The sequence below is a fragment of the Mastomys coucha genome, unplaced genomic scaffold (genome assembly GCF_008632895.1).
Source record: "Mastomys coucha isolate ucsf_1 unplaced genomic scaffold, UCSF_Mcou_1 pScaffold9, whole genome shotgun sequence".
Lineage (NCBI taxonomy): Eukaryota > Metazoa > Chordata > Mammalia > Rodentia > Muridae > Mastomys > Mastomys coucha.
Genome location: NW_022196915.1, coordinates 13,923,467 through 13,942,843, shown reverse-complemented (window position 1 = coordinate 13,942,843; position 19,377 = coordinate 13,923,467). Strand labels below are relative to the sequence as shown.

At 35.1% G+C, this 19,377-nt stretch overlaps 1 protein-coding gene across 3 annotated transcripts in view; it reads right to left on the bottom strand.

The window, feature by feature from the left end:
- Tasor (transcription activation suppressor) overlaps positions 1-19,377 on the bottom strand; it is a 53,667-nt gene that overhangs the window by 6,225 nt on the left and 28,065 nt on the right. For 2 of the 3 annotated variants that reach the window (XM_031362620.1, XM_031362618.1), the window contains exons 12-21: positions 17,742-17,814; positions 17,583-17,654; positions 15,831-16,532; positions 13,115-13,482; positions 11,061-11,205; positions 9,837-9,896; positions 5,138-6,060; positions 1,926-2,048; positions 657-816; positions 131-239 (exon numbers count right to left, since the gene is read on the bottom strand). In XM_031362620.1, coding sequence (XP_031218480.1) covers positions 131-239; positions 657-816; positions 1,926-2,048; positions 5,138-6,060; positions 9,837-9,896; positions 11,061-11,205; positions 13,115-13,482; positions 15,831-16,532; positions 17,583-17,654; positions 17,742-17,814 — 2,735 coding nt within the window. The remainder of the gene's footprint in view (positions 1-130; positions 240-656; positions 817-1,925; positions 2,049-5,137; positions 6,061-9,836; positions 9,897-11,060; positions 11,206-13,114; positions 13,483-15,830; positions 16,533-17,582; positions 17,655-17,741; positions 17,815-19,377) is intronic. The other variant, XM_031362619.1, reaches the window with a different exon arrangement.

Sequence of the window (19,377 nt, the reverse complement as noted above, 5' to 3'; positions counted from 1 at the left end):
ATAATTCAGTATTACACCCATTTATTATTTGTTGACATGTGAGGACTTCATAATCCACAAATTTAGGGAAAAGAAAAAAGGTTGTGTGAGCACAAGGTTAAAAATCAACAATTATTCAATATTTTCTTACCTGCCCAGTTCCTTTAGTTTCTTCTGGAATTTACAGTGGATCTTCCATTGCCATTTCCCCTCTGGAGTACTAAGTTCTTCAAGGAATGTCAAAAAAATTTTAAGGCTCTCTGTTAGAGGCAATGAAATTCAGTTTTTAAAGTTAGTATTGAATACTTTTAGAAGTACTTGTTTGTATTTATATAGACCTATCTATTTTCCTATTTACCATAGACTTATCTTGCTCTGAGGGGAAACTTGAAACCCTTAACAGCTACAAACAACTCAGTATCAATACCACTCCCAGAGGAATCCAAGTGCCATGGCAGGTAGTACAGACCAGGTTTACATGACAGCATTTATATATAAGATGGAATTGAGAAGAATTGTGAGGTAGTAGAGGCACAGGAAAATACAGAAATAAGTCAGTTCCCCACGAATGGCACAATAAGCAATACATTTTTTAATCTCATAATTTTAATTTTCCATGAAAACCTAGGGCAGCCATACCCCAGTAATCACATGCTGAAAATAATACTCATTCTTACCAATTGTGACAACCTCTGGATTTAGAATTGATTCATCAGATACAATAAAGCCACCAGATACAAATAACTCATTGTATGTATGATTTTTAACATCATCCAGGCTATCAACACCAGCAAAACTAACACATGGGAGCTTCTTTAAAGTCACCAAGCCAGGTACCTGTTAAATACCAAACAAAACCAGAAATAATGGATAAATGAACTAATAAATATATAGACCTACCTAAGAATAAAGTCTAAAAAAAATACTATTGTTCAGTACTGGAAAGTCACACAATATTTTAAGTATTACTTCACAATAATATAAATTAGCATTTATAGACAGAATACTAAGGAGTTTACATTAGGCTGAAAACACAAAATGGATAAAATGCTAATATATCTCTAGCCCATAAACAGCCAGAATTCAAACCTAGGAGCCAGGTGCAGTGACACATATCTGTATCATATCCACTTGAGATACAGAGGAAGGAGGATTATGAGGTCAGTCTAGGCTATATAGTTGGAGCCTTTCTAGACTACACAGAATACTGTCTCAAAAAGATTGGGGATGGGGGTGGAGGGAGCCTAGAGTGTAAGAATAGTAGTAAGAGGCCAGTTTGAAGCAAGCCCTGAAGATCAGAGTACCATACCTCAAATCCAAAAGGTTTGTCTGCACATTCAAATACAGATGACAGTATGAAGAGTTAGCAGAACACTCCTTAAGAATTTAAGAATCCAGCACATCAACCAGGTAGTGGTGGCGCATGCCTTTAATCCCAGCACTTGGGAGGCCGAGGCAGGCAGATTTCTGAGTTCAAGGCCAGCCTGGTCTACAGAGTGAGTTCCAGGACAGCCAGGACTATAAAGAGAAACCCTGTCTTGAAAAACAAAAACAAAAAAAGATTCCAGTACATCTTAACTAATCTGAATGACAGGGAAGATTCCTAACATATAGTAACTTAAAACGTTTTGCAAATACACAATTTTCACAAGCTGACTCCTGGACAAGTACTTAAGAATTTATCTTTATCTTAAAAACAAAAATCTTTATTCTCTCTCTCTCTCTCTTTTTTTTTTTTTTGGTTTTTTTGAGACAGGGTTTCTCTGTGTAGCCTTGGCTGTCCTGGAACTCACTCTGTAGACCAGGCTGGCCTCAAACTCAGATATCACCTGCCTCTGCCTCCCAAGTGCTGGGATTAAAGATGTGAGCCACCACTGCTCAGCTGTTCTCAGAATTAACAATGAAATAGTTTTAGAAAACAAAATAGTGAACTGGACTTTGTCTACCTTGTGAATGAAACCTGCAATGTCTTCATTTTGAATAATAATCAATAGTTTATCCAAGTTTGATCTTCTCTCCAAAAACTGATCTGGATGACATTCTGTATTGCCTAATTTGATAAGATATTCCTGTCAAAGAAAAACAACTAAGTCAACATTAACAAACTTTCTAGCAAACATCAATTTAATATGAAAAGTGCAATATAAGCTGATAAGCTTTACCTACGACACTATGAACTTTTACTTTAAAAGACCATAGAGGGCATCATATCCACTCATTGTTTGAAGAGACATTTTCACAATGTTAGAAAAGCTTATTTAATAAAGCTTAACTACTGTTAGAACAATGGGTTAGTCAAGACTCCTGACCCATTTACCTCTACTATTACAGTAAACCCAGGATACCCCCACTGACCCCCAGTATGGTAAACTGAATACCTGATATTAGCTACTCCCTTGTCTCCTATTTGCTTTCCTTAAGCTGGCTTAGGTATTTGGGATACTATTACCAGAAATACTTTTTCAGAGCACGTGTATGACCACTGAAGACCATTTAATCCAAAAGAAATTCATCTGACATTTTTAGTATAAGCAATGGTATTCACAACTAATTTTAGTATTCTGCCAAATTTACATCTTCAAACCCAGCAGCCTCAATCATCCACCATTTCTCTTAATGTTGGTAATATACTATGATCTTTCACAGGACATGGATGAAAAAACCTTGAGTTCCCTTGTACTTGCCTCCTAATGAAACCCTTAGCCCTGAAACAAACTATATGATCCTGGAGGGATATTCTTCATTCCACAGACAGAGGAGATAAATTTTCTCAACTGTAGCAGAGCTGGCCAAATAGCATAATCAAAACCCAGGTTGCTTGACAAGTGGTTTGCCACTCATCAAGAAACATTTTTGTATAACTAATATTGAAGCACCATTTTCCACAGTGATTTTTGCCTTCAACTGTGAAATCTTTAGGAAGATCTCAGATAACCTTAGATTATTAGTGAAAAGGTAAATTATTTGACAGGACTGCTGGCAACTGTCATCTTTTTACATTAAAAAAAACTTCATAATTTAAATTATTCTGGATACTACTGTTTAACTGATATAGTAACAAAACAGTCTTAAGAAACACTTAGAAGTTTAAATTATTATTAATAATTTTTTACCCTAACAGTTTTGCAAGAAAATTTCCAGTGAATACTGACTAAAAGAGTTAAAGTGCCCTGCTAGGAGCACCCATGAAGCAGAGTCAGGTGGATCTCTTGAATTTGAGGCCAACCTGGTCTATATATAAGTTCCAAGATAGCCATGGTGAAACCCTCTTTAAAAGAACAAAAAATAATGTTCCAATTAATTTTTTTTACAAGATTTATATGATAATCTCTTACTCTATATAAATGATAACACGCTATAATTCAAAACTCCATCCACAGAGAATTGTATTTCCTACCTCTTCAATAAAGACGTTACTTGGGTGTTTGACAATCCATTTTTTAAAAGGGAGAATTACACTGAACACATGGTAACAGTGTTCAGCTTGATCTCTTGCCTAGCACTATAAAAACATATGGCTATGGATTATGTACAGATTTCTGTGTTAGAAATGTTTCTAGAGTGTGTGGGAAAGTTAAGAAGCTCTACATTCAGGCTGGAGAGATGACTCAGCAGGTAAGAGCACCGACTGCTCTTCTGAAGGTCCTGAGTTCAAATCCCAGCAACCACATGGTGGCTCACAACCATCCGTAATGAGATCTGATGCCCTCTTCTGGTGTCTCTGAAGACAGCTACAGTGTTCTTACATATAATAGTGAATCAATCTTTGGGCCTGAGTAAGCGGGGCTGGAGCTATCAGAGGTTCTGAGTTCAATTCTTAGCAACCACATGATGGCTCACAACCATCTGTACAGCTGCAGTGTATTCATATACATAAAATAAATAAATCTTTAAAAGAAGCTCTACATTCAATCACACAGGACAATAATGTAAACAAGTCTCTTTTTACCTTTCTAACAAAGCAAAAGGAAAGCACAACAGTGCTATGCATCCTTTTTCATTCCAGTGCTCTTTTTATATTACCTGGGACACCACATCAAACAAGCTAACATGAGACAACTTTTAAGAGATAAAAGGATTAAACTTTGTTATCAATACTAAGTTTCTGAACTGTTTTGTTTTGAGTAATTTTTAATCCTTCTGTTTCCTCTAACAAAACAGGCAGAAACTTGTCACAGAAAATAAATTCCATAAATAGGAACAAGTAGTTATTTCAAAACCCAAAGATTAAATAACTGAAAAGGTGCTATATAGTTCTGGCAATCTTTTGGGATCATCACATTTTTTTGATCTTTAAAAGCTCTGACATGGTCAAAATATCAAGAAATGACAAATAGGGCTGCTGAGGTGGCATAGCAGTTAAGAGCACTGACTGCTCTTCAAGAGGTCCTGAGTTCAATTCCCAGCAACCACATGGTGGCTCACAATCATCTTTAATGGGATCTGATGCCCTCTTCTGTTGTGTTTGAAGAGAGCAACAGTATACTCATATAAAATAAATAAATCTTTTTAGGCCATTTCTGAACAGGTGTTTCTATTGAACTGATAAAGCCCCATATGAGATGAACACCAGAACTTAATTACCTCTCTGTAATTTTCCTTCTCATCCATAAAAAAAAACAAGTAATCATGGCCTTATTTTAAATCTCTAAATCAGAGGCTAGCAAGATGGTTGAGCAGGTAAAGTACTTGCTACCAAGCCTAACTACATGAGTTAATTATTCAACAGGACCCACTTAGTGATGAGAATTGATTCTCACCAATTATCTTAGGACTTCCATACATGCACCCATATAGTATCCAATAATAATAATAACAACAACAACAACTTTAAAAGTTTTTTAAAAATTAAGTAAATCTGCAGTATGATCAGAGACTTCTTCCTTAGCCCCATGAGAGTGGGGATCACACTCACTTAGCTACAGCCCCAGGAGGTCCTTATACTTATATAGCCAAACAATCTAAAATTAAACAAAAAAAGAGTCTGCCACCCACAATATTGAGACCATAGGTTCTATGTTTAGTTCAGTGCACCCCTATTATTCAATTATGAATTACTAAATTCAGAAAATATATTATGGCCACGTTAAAAATTCAATTTTTTAGAGTTCAGACCACTGAGTATATATAGCACTATGATTACCTTCTCATTAATTACCTTTATTTCTTTGCAAAGGACGCTCTCCTCTTCTTCATGAATGTAAAATTTCACAGTATTTTTCTGGACATCTTTCATGATTTTAACTAAACTATTAAATACTTCAGGTTCTAACTGGCTTATAAAATTTGAAAGTGCTGGTTGTGCAGAAATGGTTATATCACTGGGTGATTTTCTTTCTTTTTCTGTGGCTTCCAGGACAGTATCACCAGGTACAGTGTGATCAGAAGTCAACATTAACTCTTTGCACTGGTGTGGCCGATTCATTTCTATTTCCATTGAAGAGGAATACTGTTCATTAGAGCTGTTATCTTTCAAATGTTCAGAACAGATCGGCTCAAAAAGGTCTTTACCGTTGAAGTCACTTGAGGAAATTGATACAACATGCCTTCCCAGAGAAGTCAATGCTGTTGCAGTATGAGAATGATTAGGGCTTAATACTGGTGGCAAATTCACACCCTTAGCTGATGCTTTAATAATAATAGTATTTAGTTTCTCATGCAAACCATCAACAAATTCCTGAACACCAGCTTTAGAAGTCTTAGAATATATGAACTCAGAAAGGCGATTCATCTTCTCTTGTGCTGAAAAGATAGGTGTGGAAATTGTACTAACATATGAAACATTCTTTTGCTTCAAAATCTCTTCTATCTTTCTAGAGAAGAGATGGAACTCTCCTAACACTGTATTCTCTGTAGTCTCGCTCACTGTAGGAAGCTCTGCTGCTGGCACACACTGCTCTTCCACTGTCATCACCTGACCTGCTACAGTGTCCTCCTCGGTGGTGCCTTTTACAGTGTCTGTAGACGGAGAGGATGGAAACTGGTAATCACAGCTTCTTTCTCTATTGATGACTCGGGGATCATTAGGGAAGGCCTCCGCTGGTGGCAGACACACCAGCTGTTCTCCTGGTGATTTCATTCCTATACAAGAAGAGTTTAAGAGCAATTCAAATGGGTAGCATTAAAACACAAAAACAAAAACTCAGTTAAAAACACATCAGCTCAGGTATATATTTAAAAATATCCACTGCAAAGTAAATTTAAAACCTCAAAAAACTGTATAAACCCCATGTCCTATCTGCTCTACTTATAGGCTACACTTTGGGTTTCAGTATCAACACTGAAAGGTTCTTCCAAGTGTTCAAAATGCCTCTTTTTAAAAAAAGGTTTAAAAACAACAAAAATAAAAACAAAACAAAACAAAAAACCCTACCAGTGTCTGACTGGCATAAACAAATGCTAAGTCACTTCTGTTTTTGCTTTCCTACCATTCTACCCATCTGATGTTAGCAGTGTATTATACTGCTGCATTCCACAGTCAAGTCATGACAATGCCGTGTTACTGTAAGAATGGAGTCTATGGCAACTGGAGAAAGCCCAACAGAAATATTGCAGCATTTAAGATCTTAGAAAATTAACTACCTATTTTTAGGCTGGCCCTCACATGTAGGTTGGCTAACAGATCACCTACAGCCTACCAGACTCATTCTGTCAGGAAAGAAAGGCTCAATAAAATAGGAATTGAACCTATTTCACAGCTGCATTGAGTAGTACCTTTGATAATGCCCTCAAGTATTTTCATTTAATTTGCAAATAATTCCATAAGATACAGGACAGCTACTAGGAATTTTAGATTACAAAGTCTTTATGTAACCCAATGGTAATGAAACTACAACTTTTGATGAGATCGTCCTGTTGTTTTCCCCACAAACCTTAAATTCAAAGATGATTAGGTTTTTAAATCTACTTTTCAAAACAAGCGCCCTAAGTCTATTTTTAAATATAAGAGGAAAATATATTTAACATTAATTTATAGCAATATAGTTTTAAAAATAAGTCAAGATTTTGCCTAAAAATTTATCAACACAATTATAAGATTGAAAAATGAAAAAAATTTCCTTAAGTCTTAGCCAACATGATTTCCTAACATATCACTACTGTAATATAGAAAATGGTGACTCTAAATCAGAATGTACATTTATAAATTTTCAAACCTATATTACCTACAGTGAATTTACAATCCAAGTTTATGCTCAGATGTAGCTGTGCATTCTTTCTACAAAAAAATTCCATTTTTATTATCCCCATACTTGTACTTTTTTCAATGTCATGACCATTGCATTCAGTTACTGCAAAAACATTTACAGAGCAAAAACAGCAGGCACAAATGTCCAAACAAGAAAGCAAGCAATACATCCAATTTGTCAACAATTAAAACTGTATGAAACATAAAGTTCAAGTTCTTTAAGACTGAGGAATACTGAATTAAAATTTACTTAAATTTACATCAAAAATGTAGTTTAAAATGCATATAAAATATATAGACAGGTATATAAGAAGTTGGTAACCAATGATTGAACTATTGAGGGCAAAGTAAATATAATACTTTTTTGTTGTTATTTTTTAACCCTTCCATTCCCTTTTGTTTTTATGAGCTGGGGTCAGGGTAGCTTTGAACTCATAAATCTTCCTGCCCTGGCATCCTGAGTATTAGATAAATTGAGAGCAACTATTTTGATTAAAATAATAAAAGTTTTAAAAATATAGGTAGTTTTCAATACATTTATTTTATGACAATATAGTTATGACTTTAATATATGTTTGAAATAAGAGCTAGGCTTGAGCCACCATACCATTGTGGGTGGGGGAACAACCATCAAGATATGAATTTTAAGCATCTTTTTTTAAAAAATAATTGTAACTTAAATATCTATGTAAAGTTTTCCATATTAAAAATTTCTAGAGGCAAGCCAGGAATGGAGCATACATCTTTAATCCTAGCACTTGGGAAGCAGAGGCAGACAAATCTGTGAGTTCAAGGACCAGCCTCATCTACAATACCTAGTTCAAAGACAGTCAGGGCTACACTGAGAAAACCCTGCCTTATACAGGGTTTCAATAGTAATAGCAACAATAATAACAACCATAGTAATTTTAGAGGGATAGTCGGTGGGTAAAAGCACTTGTCATGCAAACAGTAGGACCACAGTTCAAATCTCCAGGATACATGTAAAAAGCCAGGCATGGGTGCACATGACTGTTACATTGTGGTGTTGAGAGAGGTGAACCTCAGGGACTTGCTGGCAAAACAGCCTAACTTAAAGGGCAAGCTTCTGGTTCAGTGAAGAACCTGTCTTAAAGCAATAAAGGAAGAAACCAAAGTTTTCCTTGGGCCTCCATATATACATATTCACATCTACATAGTCAAATGTACTCCTCATACCCAATACACACCCACAAGTCACTTTATTAAATGAATAAAGCAAAATAAATTTCTTTAAATTGTGAATAAACACCATTCAATTTTATTTTATATAAATTACTCCAAATGATTTTAAGAACAACACATTTTAAAAAGCTCATCTTCATCGATAGAAAGCACATCTTCATCAATAAATGATTTAACAGATGTCAATGTCTAAAATGCATGTTATTTTACTGATTGTTGACAGAGTACCAGTCACTTGATTTTTAACATGAGAAGAGAATGCATTATTTCTCATACGGCAATATCACTTAGATCTAACTTTCAATTACAAAATATAAAAACAGTGTCTCAAGGAAAAGAAAAGTATATATCTATAGAACATTATGAAGTTCAAGCAAGGTAACTGTTTCTCCTACAAAGAATTACTGGCAATACACAGCATAGATGAAACCTTGACATCAAGTTGAATGAAAGAGCCAAAGAGGAATGAGTGGATTCAACTTATCAAGACAAAAGTTAAAAATATGGTAAAGAAAGTGAGATTAGTGGCCACCTGTTGTGAATGGACATATCATGACCCAAGAAAATATAGAAGAAAATACAGAAAGGTCCTGGGACTGTTGTACATCTTGACTTGGGTAGCAGTCACACAGTCTATACTTACATATGAACACTACTGAGCTATACACTAAGAACTTGTGTACTTTATTACATCATGTATTTTCAAAAATAAGTCACCTTTCCTAGGAGATAAAGATCTTCTTGAAGAAAATTATGAGAAGTTAGTTTATAAAGAAAGCCATTTAGCTTTACTTATAAATTAAAAAGAACCTCAGACTTCTCCAAGAATACTAAAAAAAGTCATATAATTTTCTTCCTAAATTAAATAAAAGGTCCAGATGATTTTTTTAAAATGTAAGGTATTAAAACAAATGGAAACATTTAAATGGATCACTATCAATCTCAGGTAAGAAAATGCCACAAACATACACAATGAAGTAGAATTTGACTGAGCTCAGTCAAACAAGGGAGACTATCATCTATCTATGTATCTAGTGCAACTAGCTAATCAGTATTATTTTTGTTTCTGGAAATAGTTTTCAATCTCTTAAACCATCTCCAGAAGTTAGCTTTATACTTAAAAAGTAGGCAAAAAAAATTCAAGATTATAAATAGAGTATAAAAAGGAAAAGAAATGGTTTTTACATTCTATTCTTTTAAAATAAAGACTATCTGAAGAAACACATTAAGAAAAACATTTTCATTTTCCTAAGTCACGCGATCAGATAGACAAGAACACAGATTATGTGTGTAACAAAAATATCTGATACAATTAATTAATAATTTTAAAATGATAGTTAAGAGATCTTGCCTAGACTTCTCTGTATGGAGCACAAAGTAAATCCATGCCCTACTTGAAGAACCAGGATGCAACTAGCAATTCTGAAGAAGGGCACATTGGGAAGAAAAGCAAAGTGAGCCTTCTCACCTGGTGTTTGTTTCTCACCATGTTTCTCATGCTGGTCTTCTGGGCTTCCTGCATTCCCTCCTGAGGAAAGCATCCATTAGATTTGTAGTCTCTCTTCAGATACCAGTGACGCCCATTAGGCACTTTTCAGACAACCACAAATGCTAACAAAGGAATATTCCTTCTTTTGCCTAAACATTTTTGATAGGTCATTTAGAAATGGGAAGTTGTTCCCTTTTCCACTCAGGTGATGTGAAAGATCAACACCTATATTACTTCTTTAAACAACTCAAAAGCAATTATGAAGGTGTTTAAATGAAGAAAGGTTAAGATAACCACCACCTACAAACTACTTTCTATTTGATTTCCAAGTATCACTATGCCTCCAATTTTATAAGAGTATCAATTCCCTCTCTAGCATCAGGTCTAGGGTCTCTTGCCTTCTCCAGTAAGGTATGAAGTACAGAAGTATGAAGTGCTGAAGCCCACGGAAACTCATCAAGTTTTAGAAATTCTTCTCAGACTCCCTATAGGTCTCATAGATTGTAGGTCACAAGCCATCTACTTTTCAGCAAGTCATTCTTCCTTCGATTTCTTTCCAAAGGCTAAATAAAGGTACAGGAATAGAAAAGATGTGCCCAGAATACAATTCCAAATATACTGAACTAGCAAACATAAATAAGAAGTTGGAATATTAAGAGCATGTAGTTTGTGCATGGACAAGTAAAAATATTACAAATGACAATCTTTGAACAACTGTCAAACACCAGTGATTCAATAGCTTTCATTAGGTATTTGCATTTGGTCTTTTCAGGCTGTGCTCCAGAATGAATCATTAGGAAATCAAATTTCCTTCACACAGATGAGCCTCAACATGAATGTGGATTCTAGATAACAGACAGCTTGTAGTAAAGTTTAGGTTAGTAAGTTGAAAAGTAATGGCTACCCAAACAGTATCACTTCATTCCAGCACCTACTTCTCCAAGTTGCTGTCAACAGTTTTCAATTGATAATATGCAGCTAAACTCCACAAGAGTAACTATGCCCTAAATCCCTATGTTAATAGGCCCTTTTGCAGATACCTGATGTCAGTAAAAAATAGTGATAAGCAATGTATTGCTCAAAATAAAGAATCAAGACAGAGCCAAGTAAGATAGGTACCTCAAGACCCAAGACTGGAATCTAGAAAAGATGAAACTCTCCAAGAAACTGGTCCTTACCACCGAATGAGTTGCTACTCCTTACCTGTAATTGGAATCAATTTCCAATGTATTTCTTTCTCTTCATCATCATTTGACTTAGAATGTTGTCTAAGGAATCCATGTTCAATGGAAACAGTAGGACAGAGGCTGCACTCTTCAAAATTATTGACATTAATTAAATTCAGATCCTAGAAATAAAAGTACATACATTTAATAGTTTTAATTTTAATGTCAAGACCATGCTACTTCCTCACAGCAGATGTACAAACTTCAGACTACACATTACAAATGAGTAAAAGCAACATGGTAAGGTTGCTAGCTTCACATCAAAATATATTTTGCCAAGGCCAAGAATAGTAGTGCTTGCCTATAATCAGGATCAAAAGGCAGAACAGGAAGATCAAAAGTATGAGGCCAAAAAGGTTTATATAATGAGTTACAAGCCAGCCACAAGTTCAGAATAAAATCCTGTCATAAAAAAACACACACCTCCCCCCAATAAATGAACAAAACAAACAATATATATTATCCTTAAATGTTATCTGGAGACTGCAAGATGGCTTAATGGATAAAGGCACTTGCAACCAAGCATGATGATCTGAAGTAGCTTTCTTCAGGATCCACACACTAGAAAGAGAGCATGAACTGTCTAAAATTATCCTGAACTTCCCACATACACACAAGATTAAAATACAATAAAAAAATTTATAAAAAAAAATTTTGGAACTAGAGAGATGGCTTAGCTAAAAGACACCAATTGTTCTTGAAGACGACAAGGGTTCAATTCCCAGCATCCAGACAAGGCAGCTCACAACATCTTAACTCTAGTTCTTCCAAAAGATCTGACAGCTCTACTGCTCTCAGAGGGCACCGGGGGGTGGGTGGGGTGGGGGCATGTGGTACATATACAGGCATGCAGGCAAAGCACTCATATGAATAAAATAAATAATTAGGTATTTAGAGTAATACACACATATGTTAAACTGGTGTTTATTTAAAGCAGTAGCTGGTAAACTCTTATATTTTAAATTTATATTCGATATTTTTTCTTTTTCCTTTTTTAAAATATTTATTTATTTATTTATTGGCTTTTCGAGACAGGGTTTCTCTGTGTAACCCTGGCTGTCCTGGAACTCACTCTGTAGACCAGGCTGGCCTCAAACTCAGAAATCCGCCTGCCTCTGCCTCCCAAGTGCTGGGATTAAAGGCGTGTGCCACCACCGCCCGGCTTTATTCAATATATTTATTATTATAATTTAAAAATACCAACAGACAGTGCTTAAATAAGAAGGAATAAACCCTACAGTTACAAAATCAGGAAGCAAGCAATGCTCAGCCCATACTCTCATTAAACATACTGAGAAATATTAACAGTACAACTTAATATTTCAATGCCTACCACAGAAACCTCCTACCACCATCTTCTCCTTAAAATAAATATCCACAAACTACATACAGAAAGGCTGAGACATGCATACCTAACTTTTCTACAAAGGCACAATAGTAAAGTAGCTATGAACTCTTAAGAATATAGTGTATTATCCCTCAATGATTCAGATACTCATGCAGGAAATGACTTGTCTTCTAAGCACAAGCCATATGTAAACAAACTGAATTCCTTAGTAAGCAAAACTAAGAATCACCTCAAAGATAATCCCAAAGGCTATTCATTTGTATTTGTGCAATATCGAACACCTAATTTACAACACTTATGTTACAAAGTTCAGTTGCTTCATCTGCCTCACCTTGATTCTATTAAAACAGCCAGGGTTTCTAGGACTTTTTCTTTATAAAACAGTATGAAATTAACTCCTGCTATGCTAACCTGACAATCTAGTCCTAGTTTTATCATAATGGTTAAACTTTAGATTATATAAAGCACACAAGCATATAGGAAACAATTACTTCAGTATTTACCTTTTTTCAACAATAGCTTAGAATCACCCTCTTGGACAAACACTTTTACTTTGGAGTATGCCTTTGTTCTTTTGGGAAGAAAAAGCAACTCCCCGAAGTATGCCTATACTTTCGAGGACACACTCAGTAGCTAGCAGGCTATGTTTACTCTTTAAAATGTAGCTTATGGTTAATGCCTACCTCACTGCTAGACAGATGAGTAGGATACTTTACAGATGCTGCATCAACTTCTAGCAATGGGCTCTGAGAATCCTTAAAATGTACATTTTCAATCTTTGCACAAGCAGGCTGCTCACACTCTTTTTTATCTAAAGTAGGGTTCAACTCAAAATCACACTTTTGCTTTAGCTCTTCATAGGTACCACTGCTACTCAGTCCTAAGGCCTTGTTGACTGTATCTGTCAGGAATCCATCTGAGTGTCGTGCATTTGCTAGTGCTTCTGATAGCCAATTATAAAGCTTGTGGATGTCTCCAGGGTTGCCTGCTTCTTCCTGCTGCAGTCTCAAGTTAGGATCATGTCCAAGTAAGCCAATGGACTGTGGAGATTCTGAGGAAATGAAAAAAGTTCTCTTGTATTTTAAAAGCCAGTATACTCATTCTACAACAGGATGACAAAATGCAATATATTATAAAAATCAAATGTAACTTAAAAGTCACTTGTAAGATATTTATGGGCAGGGACTAAATGTATTTATGTCCTTTACTATAACTGTTTCTGAAAGTGTGAAGAACACATGGGAGAGCAACAAGCATGGACAGACCCTTATTAGTCTGAAACAGTCTTGAAAAGCCAAATACTGAAAATGAAATTTATCTTAAGTTAACAAAACAACAGAGAGGATTCTGAAATGATTAAGGAAATCTAAAAACCAGAAAGGTCACAAAAGAGCTAAGACATAGAAACTGAAAGTAAAAAGACCTCAATCAAATAAAGAAAAAGCCTTGAAGTTACATAAAACAACATCACAGTCAAATAGACATTTTGTGATGGTTAAGCATTCCTTTCTTTATGTTCTAATATAGTAGGACAGCTGGTGAAATGTATTTTTATTTCATCTTAATTTAAAGTTAACAGATATCACATATGACTACCACATAGATAATTTGAGAATTAAAAGTAAAGGTTCTAGGTCTGGTGACATACACCTGTCCCAAATATTTGAGAAGCTAAGGCAAGAGGACAAATTGGACTAAGAAATGAGTTAAAAGTCAATCTGGGTAACTTAGTGTAAATTGCTTTAAAAAGAGAAGAGATTTGAAGAGCTCTTATCTAGAATGAGCAAGGCTTTTGGTTCAATCAGAGCATAAAAGTAAATAATAAAGCAAGGACATTAATCTGTCCAACATAGTAAGAGACAAACACATTAGAAAAGCAGAGTAGTAAAACTATTCAATAAACAAATGGAAGAATGTGAATTACTACAGCAAAGATTCCTGAGCACAAAACCTCAGATTTCATGCTTCTGAAATGTTAAAACACTATATAAATATTTAACTTACTTGGAATACTTAAACTCACTATGACAAAAATCTCTCATTTCTATCAACTGAAAAGGACACAACAGAGCAACAACAGAAATTGTATACCTGAATATATAAAAAAAATAATTTTAATTTAGAAGGGTCCACTCATTAAGCAATAGCCTAAAATCAAATAAACATCTCTCACTGCATAAACAAAATTTGAAGTATAGGAGCTAACTTCAAGTTCTGATTAAAAGTGATGAGTATACTTTATCATATTAGTCCAAACTAAGCAGAGGTAGACGGATTTCTGAGTTCGAGGCCATCCTGGTCTACAGAGTGAGTTCCAGGACAACCAGGGTTATACAGAAAAACCCCTATCTTGAAAAATAAAACAAAACAAAAAAAAAACTAAGAACAAAACAGAAATATGACATACCAGAGTAAATGTTTGTCTATGTAAGACCAGACTGCAACTATTTTAAACCTCATGGGCCATACACAGTCTTTCCTGTAATTTTACCATCTCTGTGTGAAAGTAGGTATATGCAAACAAATGAATGTCCATGATTGTATTTTATCATAATTTTCTTTATAAAAACAGGAGACATCACTTTTATCCTTTAGCTGCTTGAAGATCTGTCATCATCACAAACAACATAGTAAATAACTAGACCAGAAGTTCATGACCAACCAAATACTTCATCAAAGGAAATAAATATTAAGTCTGTCACTCTGAGAAAGCAATAGAAGAAATTCAGGAAACATGAAATATACAAAACCAAACCAGAGCCTTGTATTTGGAATCAGAATCCACTTTGGTGGCGGCAAGGTCACTAACTAAACTGAGGATGGTTTATGTTTTCTTGGATTGTACAAAGAAAAACTGAGGCCTAACACACACTTGAAGGACATAACTCGTAGAAAAAGAAAAGGACAACAAGCAAGCAGCAAAAGAAACATATGAATGGAAAGAAAATGTAAAGTTGGCAAACTGCAAAGGTTAATGTTGGTACTAGCAAAAAAGGAAGACAGAGTGGATAACATGAGAAAGTGTAAAGCTACTGCAAAGACCTCCCTGCTGTGACAATGTAATATTTCTAAGGATAGGATTAATAAACTGTAAAAACTTCAAAAATCAACCAACCAATATTGAACAAGCGAGGCAGGCTAATTGTGCAATCTGGGAAGCTGAGGAAGGAAAACTGGTGAGAATCCCAGGCCAGTCAGAGCTCTGGTGTGAAACCCTGCATCAAAAAAGATGGGGCCAAAAAACAAAACAAAACAAAACAAAACCATAAAACCTAGACCTAACCAAATACCCAGGACATTTTTTATTTGGCTTAGTTATCTGAGTATCTCTAACATAGGAAGAGCAGGACAAAGATCATGAATTTTGGCTTTTATAATAAAAGTAGGGTATTATTTTACCTTCATATAGATGGCAATTTTCAGACGAATTACTTGTTTTGGCAAACTTTCTCATATTTTCAGGTAGATCTTCAAGCTTCCTCTTCAAGACATTATTGTTTTTTGTATCTTCTGGATCTGGATCCCCACCCACATTTTTTTTTGTACATTGAATTAAATTAATCAATTCTTTGACCCTATCCTTATCATAATCCAAAGAATGAGATGACTTCTGCTGTCCAGGTTCAGTAGTTTCACCCCTTGAATTATTCCGTTTTCCAAATTTTACTTTTGAACCATTCAGTTCCTCTTCTTGACCTTCATAATCTGAAAGTGGACTAAATTGTTGACGTCTCCAATTTTCTTCAAATAACTCTTTTAACTTAAAAATTGGTAACTGATACATTTCTGGCTGGTAAATGTAGGTATGTAAGCAGTCATCAATATGAGATTTATTTCTTGGTGCTGAGTATAGGAATTTTCTATCATCTAATCGTGAATCATATGAAAACATAAAAAATTCTCGCTTACCAGAACCAAAACCTCGCTTAAAAAATTCACTTACATACTTTTCGACAACAGAATGAAAATTTATAGTGTTTATAGTTTTGAATTCTTTTCTACATTGAATCAAAGAAAACTGTAAAAACTGAGTTATTTTTAATATATCTGGTAAGTTCTCATGCTTCTCCAGTGGTGTTGTATTCGTTATACCTTTTTGTGCTGCAAATGAACAAGAGTAAACTATATTAGCAATAAGGAAACTAATAAAATACAAATATGTGTATTACTGAAGTATGACAACATCTGAACTTTAATGCTGAGCCAGTGAGCGTCCGCTTCTGATGTACACAGCACAGCAAACTGATAAGCAATATGCTTCTGCTTAAAATAGGCCAGGAACCAAAGTAAGTGAAAGGGGAGAACAGACTTTTTTTTCTTTTTTTGGTTTTTCGAGACAGGGTTTCTCTGTATAGCCCTGGCTGTCCTGGAGCTCACCCTGTAGACCAGGCTGGCCTCGAACTCAAAAATAGGAAATCTACTCACTAATGATCTTCACTTCTTTCACCTATATTTAACACAAATGGTGGCAAGTAAATTGCAGGGGGTGGAGGGGAAAAGCATGATGTGAGATTCTAAGCAGCATCAGTTTGCTAACAATGTCATTCCTTTTTCTCATAAAGTAACAGCTTTAACTTTATATAAATGCATTTCCCCATAAGCACATATTCATGCATTGAGTAGCCACAACTGAAAAAATCCAGGCTTAGTTCAAAAGTAAGCTCATTAGGGAAATTCCTTAATATAGTATTCAGGTTTACTTAACAGCAAAATCTTCTCTAACATAAATATCCCAAATTCTAATTAACTCTGAAAGGCCTCAAGTTTAATATAGTTTATGGTACTCTGAAATCACTAAGACTTGAACGCACAAATGAATAAAAGAAAATTGTGTAACATCAAACTCTTAATAAGCTGCAGTACTGAAACAATTATAATCAAACACTAATGAAAGCACTGAAAAAACCCAAACCAAAACAAAGTTTCACCATTAAGAATAAAACTTCAAAGTCAGGAGTAACAGCATATTAAAAACAAAAAAAAAAAATGGAGGGAACATATCAAAGTGATCTTTTATATTACTGATTCCACAAACATAATCCTAATATTTGCAAAAGTACGATGTAGAAGAGACAGAATATATAGCCTTACTGAAAAGATTTCAATAATTGTCTACCAGCAAGCATACTTCAACATTAAGAAACAACTTACTGATAATTAGGCATCTAGGTTCTTGAAACAGAAACAAGGCATGTAGGATCCGTGACTTGACAGTCTGATGTTCTAAAAAGGAAAAAGAAGCCAAATTCATCATCAAAGTATTTTAACTATTTTTTTTTTAACTGTAAAAGTTAAAGCCAGACTACCTACCATATGGAGCAACCATCTGGAAAGGAGAAAGAAGAAAAAGGTACCCTCGGTCTCCTAAAGGTTTAACAAGAACCTGCAATGAGGGGAGACAGAAGTTATACACACCTTATTATTACAACTACTTTAAAGACACACTTTCTACCAAGTATAAAGAATACTACTAGATTAGATTAAAACTCTTCACCATAGCAAAACAAAATAACATTAAAACCACCAAAGTAACTGCTTAAGATTCCAATCAAGCGAAAACTTATTATTTATAATATACTAAGAATGTTCTTAAAATAATTGTAATTATCTGTGAAAAATAACTTGATGTTAAAATATAGACACTTCTATTATTTCTCATTAGCTCAAAAGACATTAACTGCTAGACAATATGCTGGACACTGGATATAAAGCAGGCTTTGAAATAACTGCCTATGGATAATAATGTTCAATGAAACATGTTGCCAGAATTTCATCTTATAGTAATTTAATAAGTATCATTCATGTTACATAATTTGACTTGTCAGAGATGACCTGGAAGATAAACAGTACAAGGATCTTTTAACAATGTGGAGAAAGTAACACACAAAATACCAGTAATTACAAAAAACAGAAACACTCCCCCAAAAGATTTACGAAGCAGGAGAGATGGTTCAACAGTTAAGGGTACTTGCTGCTTTTTTGTTTATTTTTCAGGTCAGGGTTTCTCTGTGTAACTCTGGCTGTCCTGGAGCTTACTCTGTAGACCAAGCTGCCTCTGCCTCCAGAGTTCTGGGATCAAAGGCATGGGCCACCACTGACCAGTAAGTAACGGTACTTGCTTCTTTTGCAGAGGACCAGGGTTTAGTTCCTCGTACTCACAGCCAGTTCTTGGGGATTCTAGTGCACTTTCTTCTGGCCTTCAAAAGCATTAGACATGTGCACACTTACATACACAGAAAGACAGATCTGGTGGCACAGGCTTATATTCTCAGCTACTTGGGAGGCTGAGATAAGATCACAAGCTGAAGGTTAAAACTATCTCCGATGGTTCCTTTTTCAAAATATAAAAGTAAAGGGCTGGGAATTACAGCTTTGTAGGAGAAGTGGTCTAACACATATGAAGTCCTAGATTCCATGTTCAGTATAACAAGGGGTCAACCTGCCAACAAAAAATACTGAAGACTAAGAGCTGACCCCAAAAGACAAGAATCTCATACTTGTGCCCATATTAAAACCTTCTCTTGGACTAGGTGAGGTACCCTACTAATCACAGCCTTTCGTAACCAGAAGCAGGAAGAGAGCCACTGAGTTCAAGGCTAGCCTGGGTTTGCACAATGAGCTCCAGGCCAGCCAGGGTTGCATAGCAAGACCATGTCTCAAAACAAATAATAAAAAAAAAAATGTTCTTAGTAAACTCTTTTCTTTTCCAAAATAAATAAAATTTATCAAGCTAGAATATTATATCTAACATTCAACAATTGTGGAATATATACTTATGGAGAGAGGGTTCATTAAAAAACTGAGCACACAGAACATAAATCTGAACAAACATCAAACTAACATCTATTCAGATTACAATGTGGTTAAATTAGAAATAAGAGCCGGGCGGTGGTGGCGCACGCCTTTAATCCCAGCACTTGGGAGGCAGAGGCAGGTGGGTCTCTGA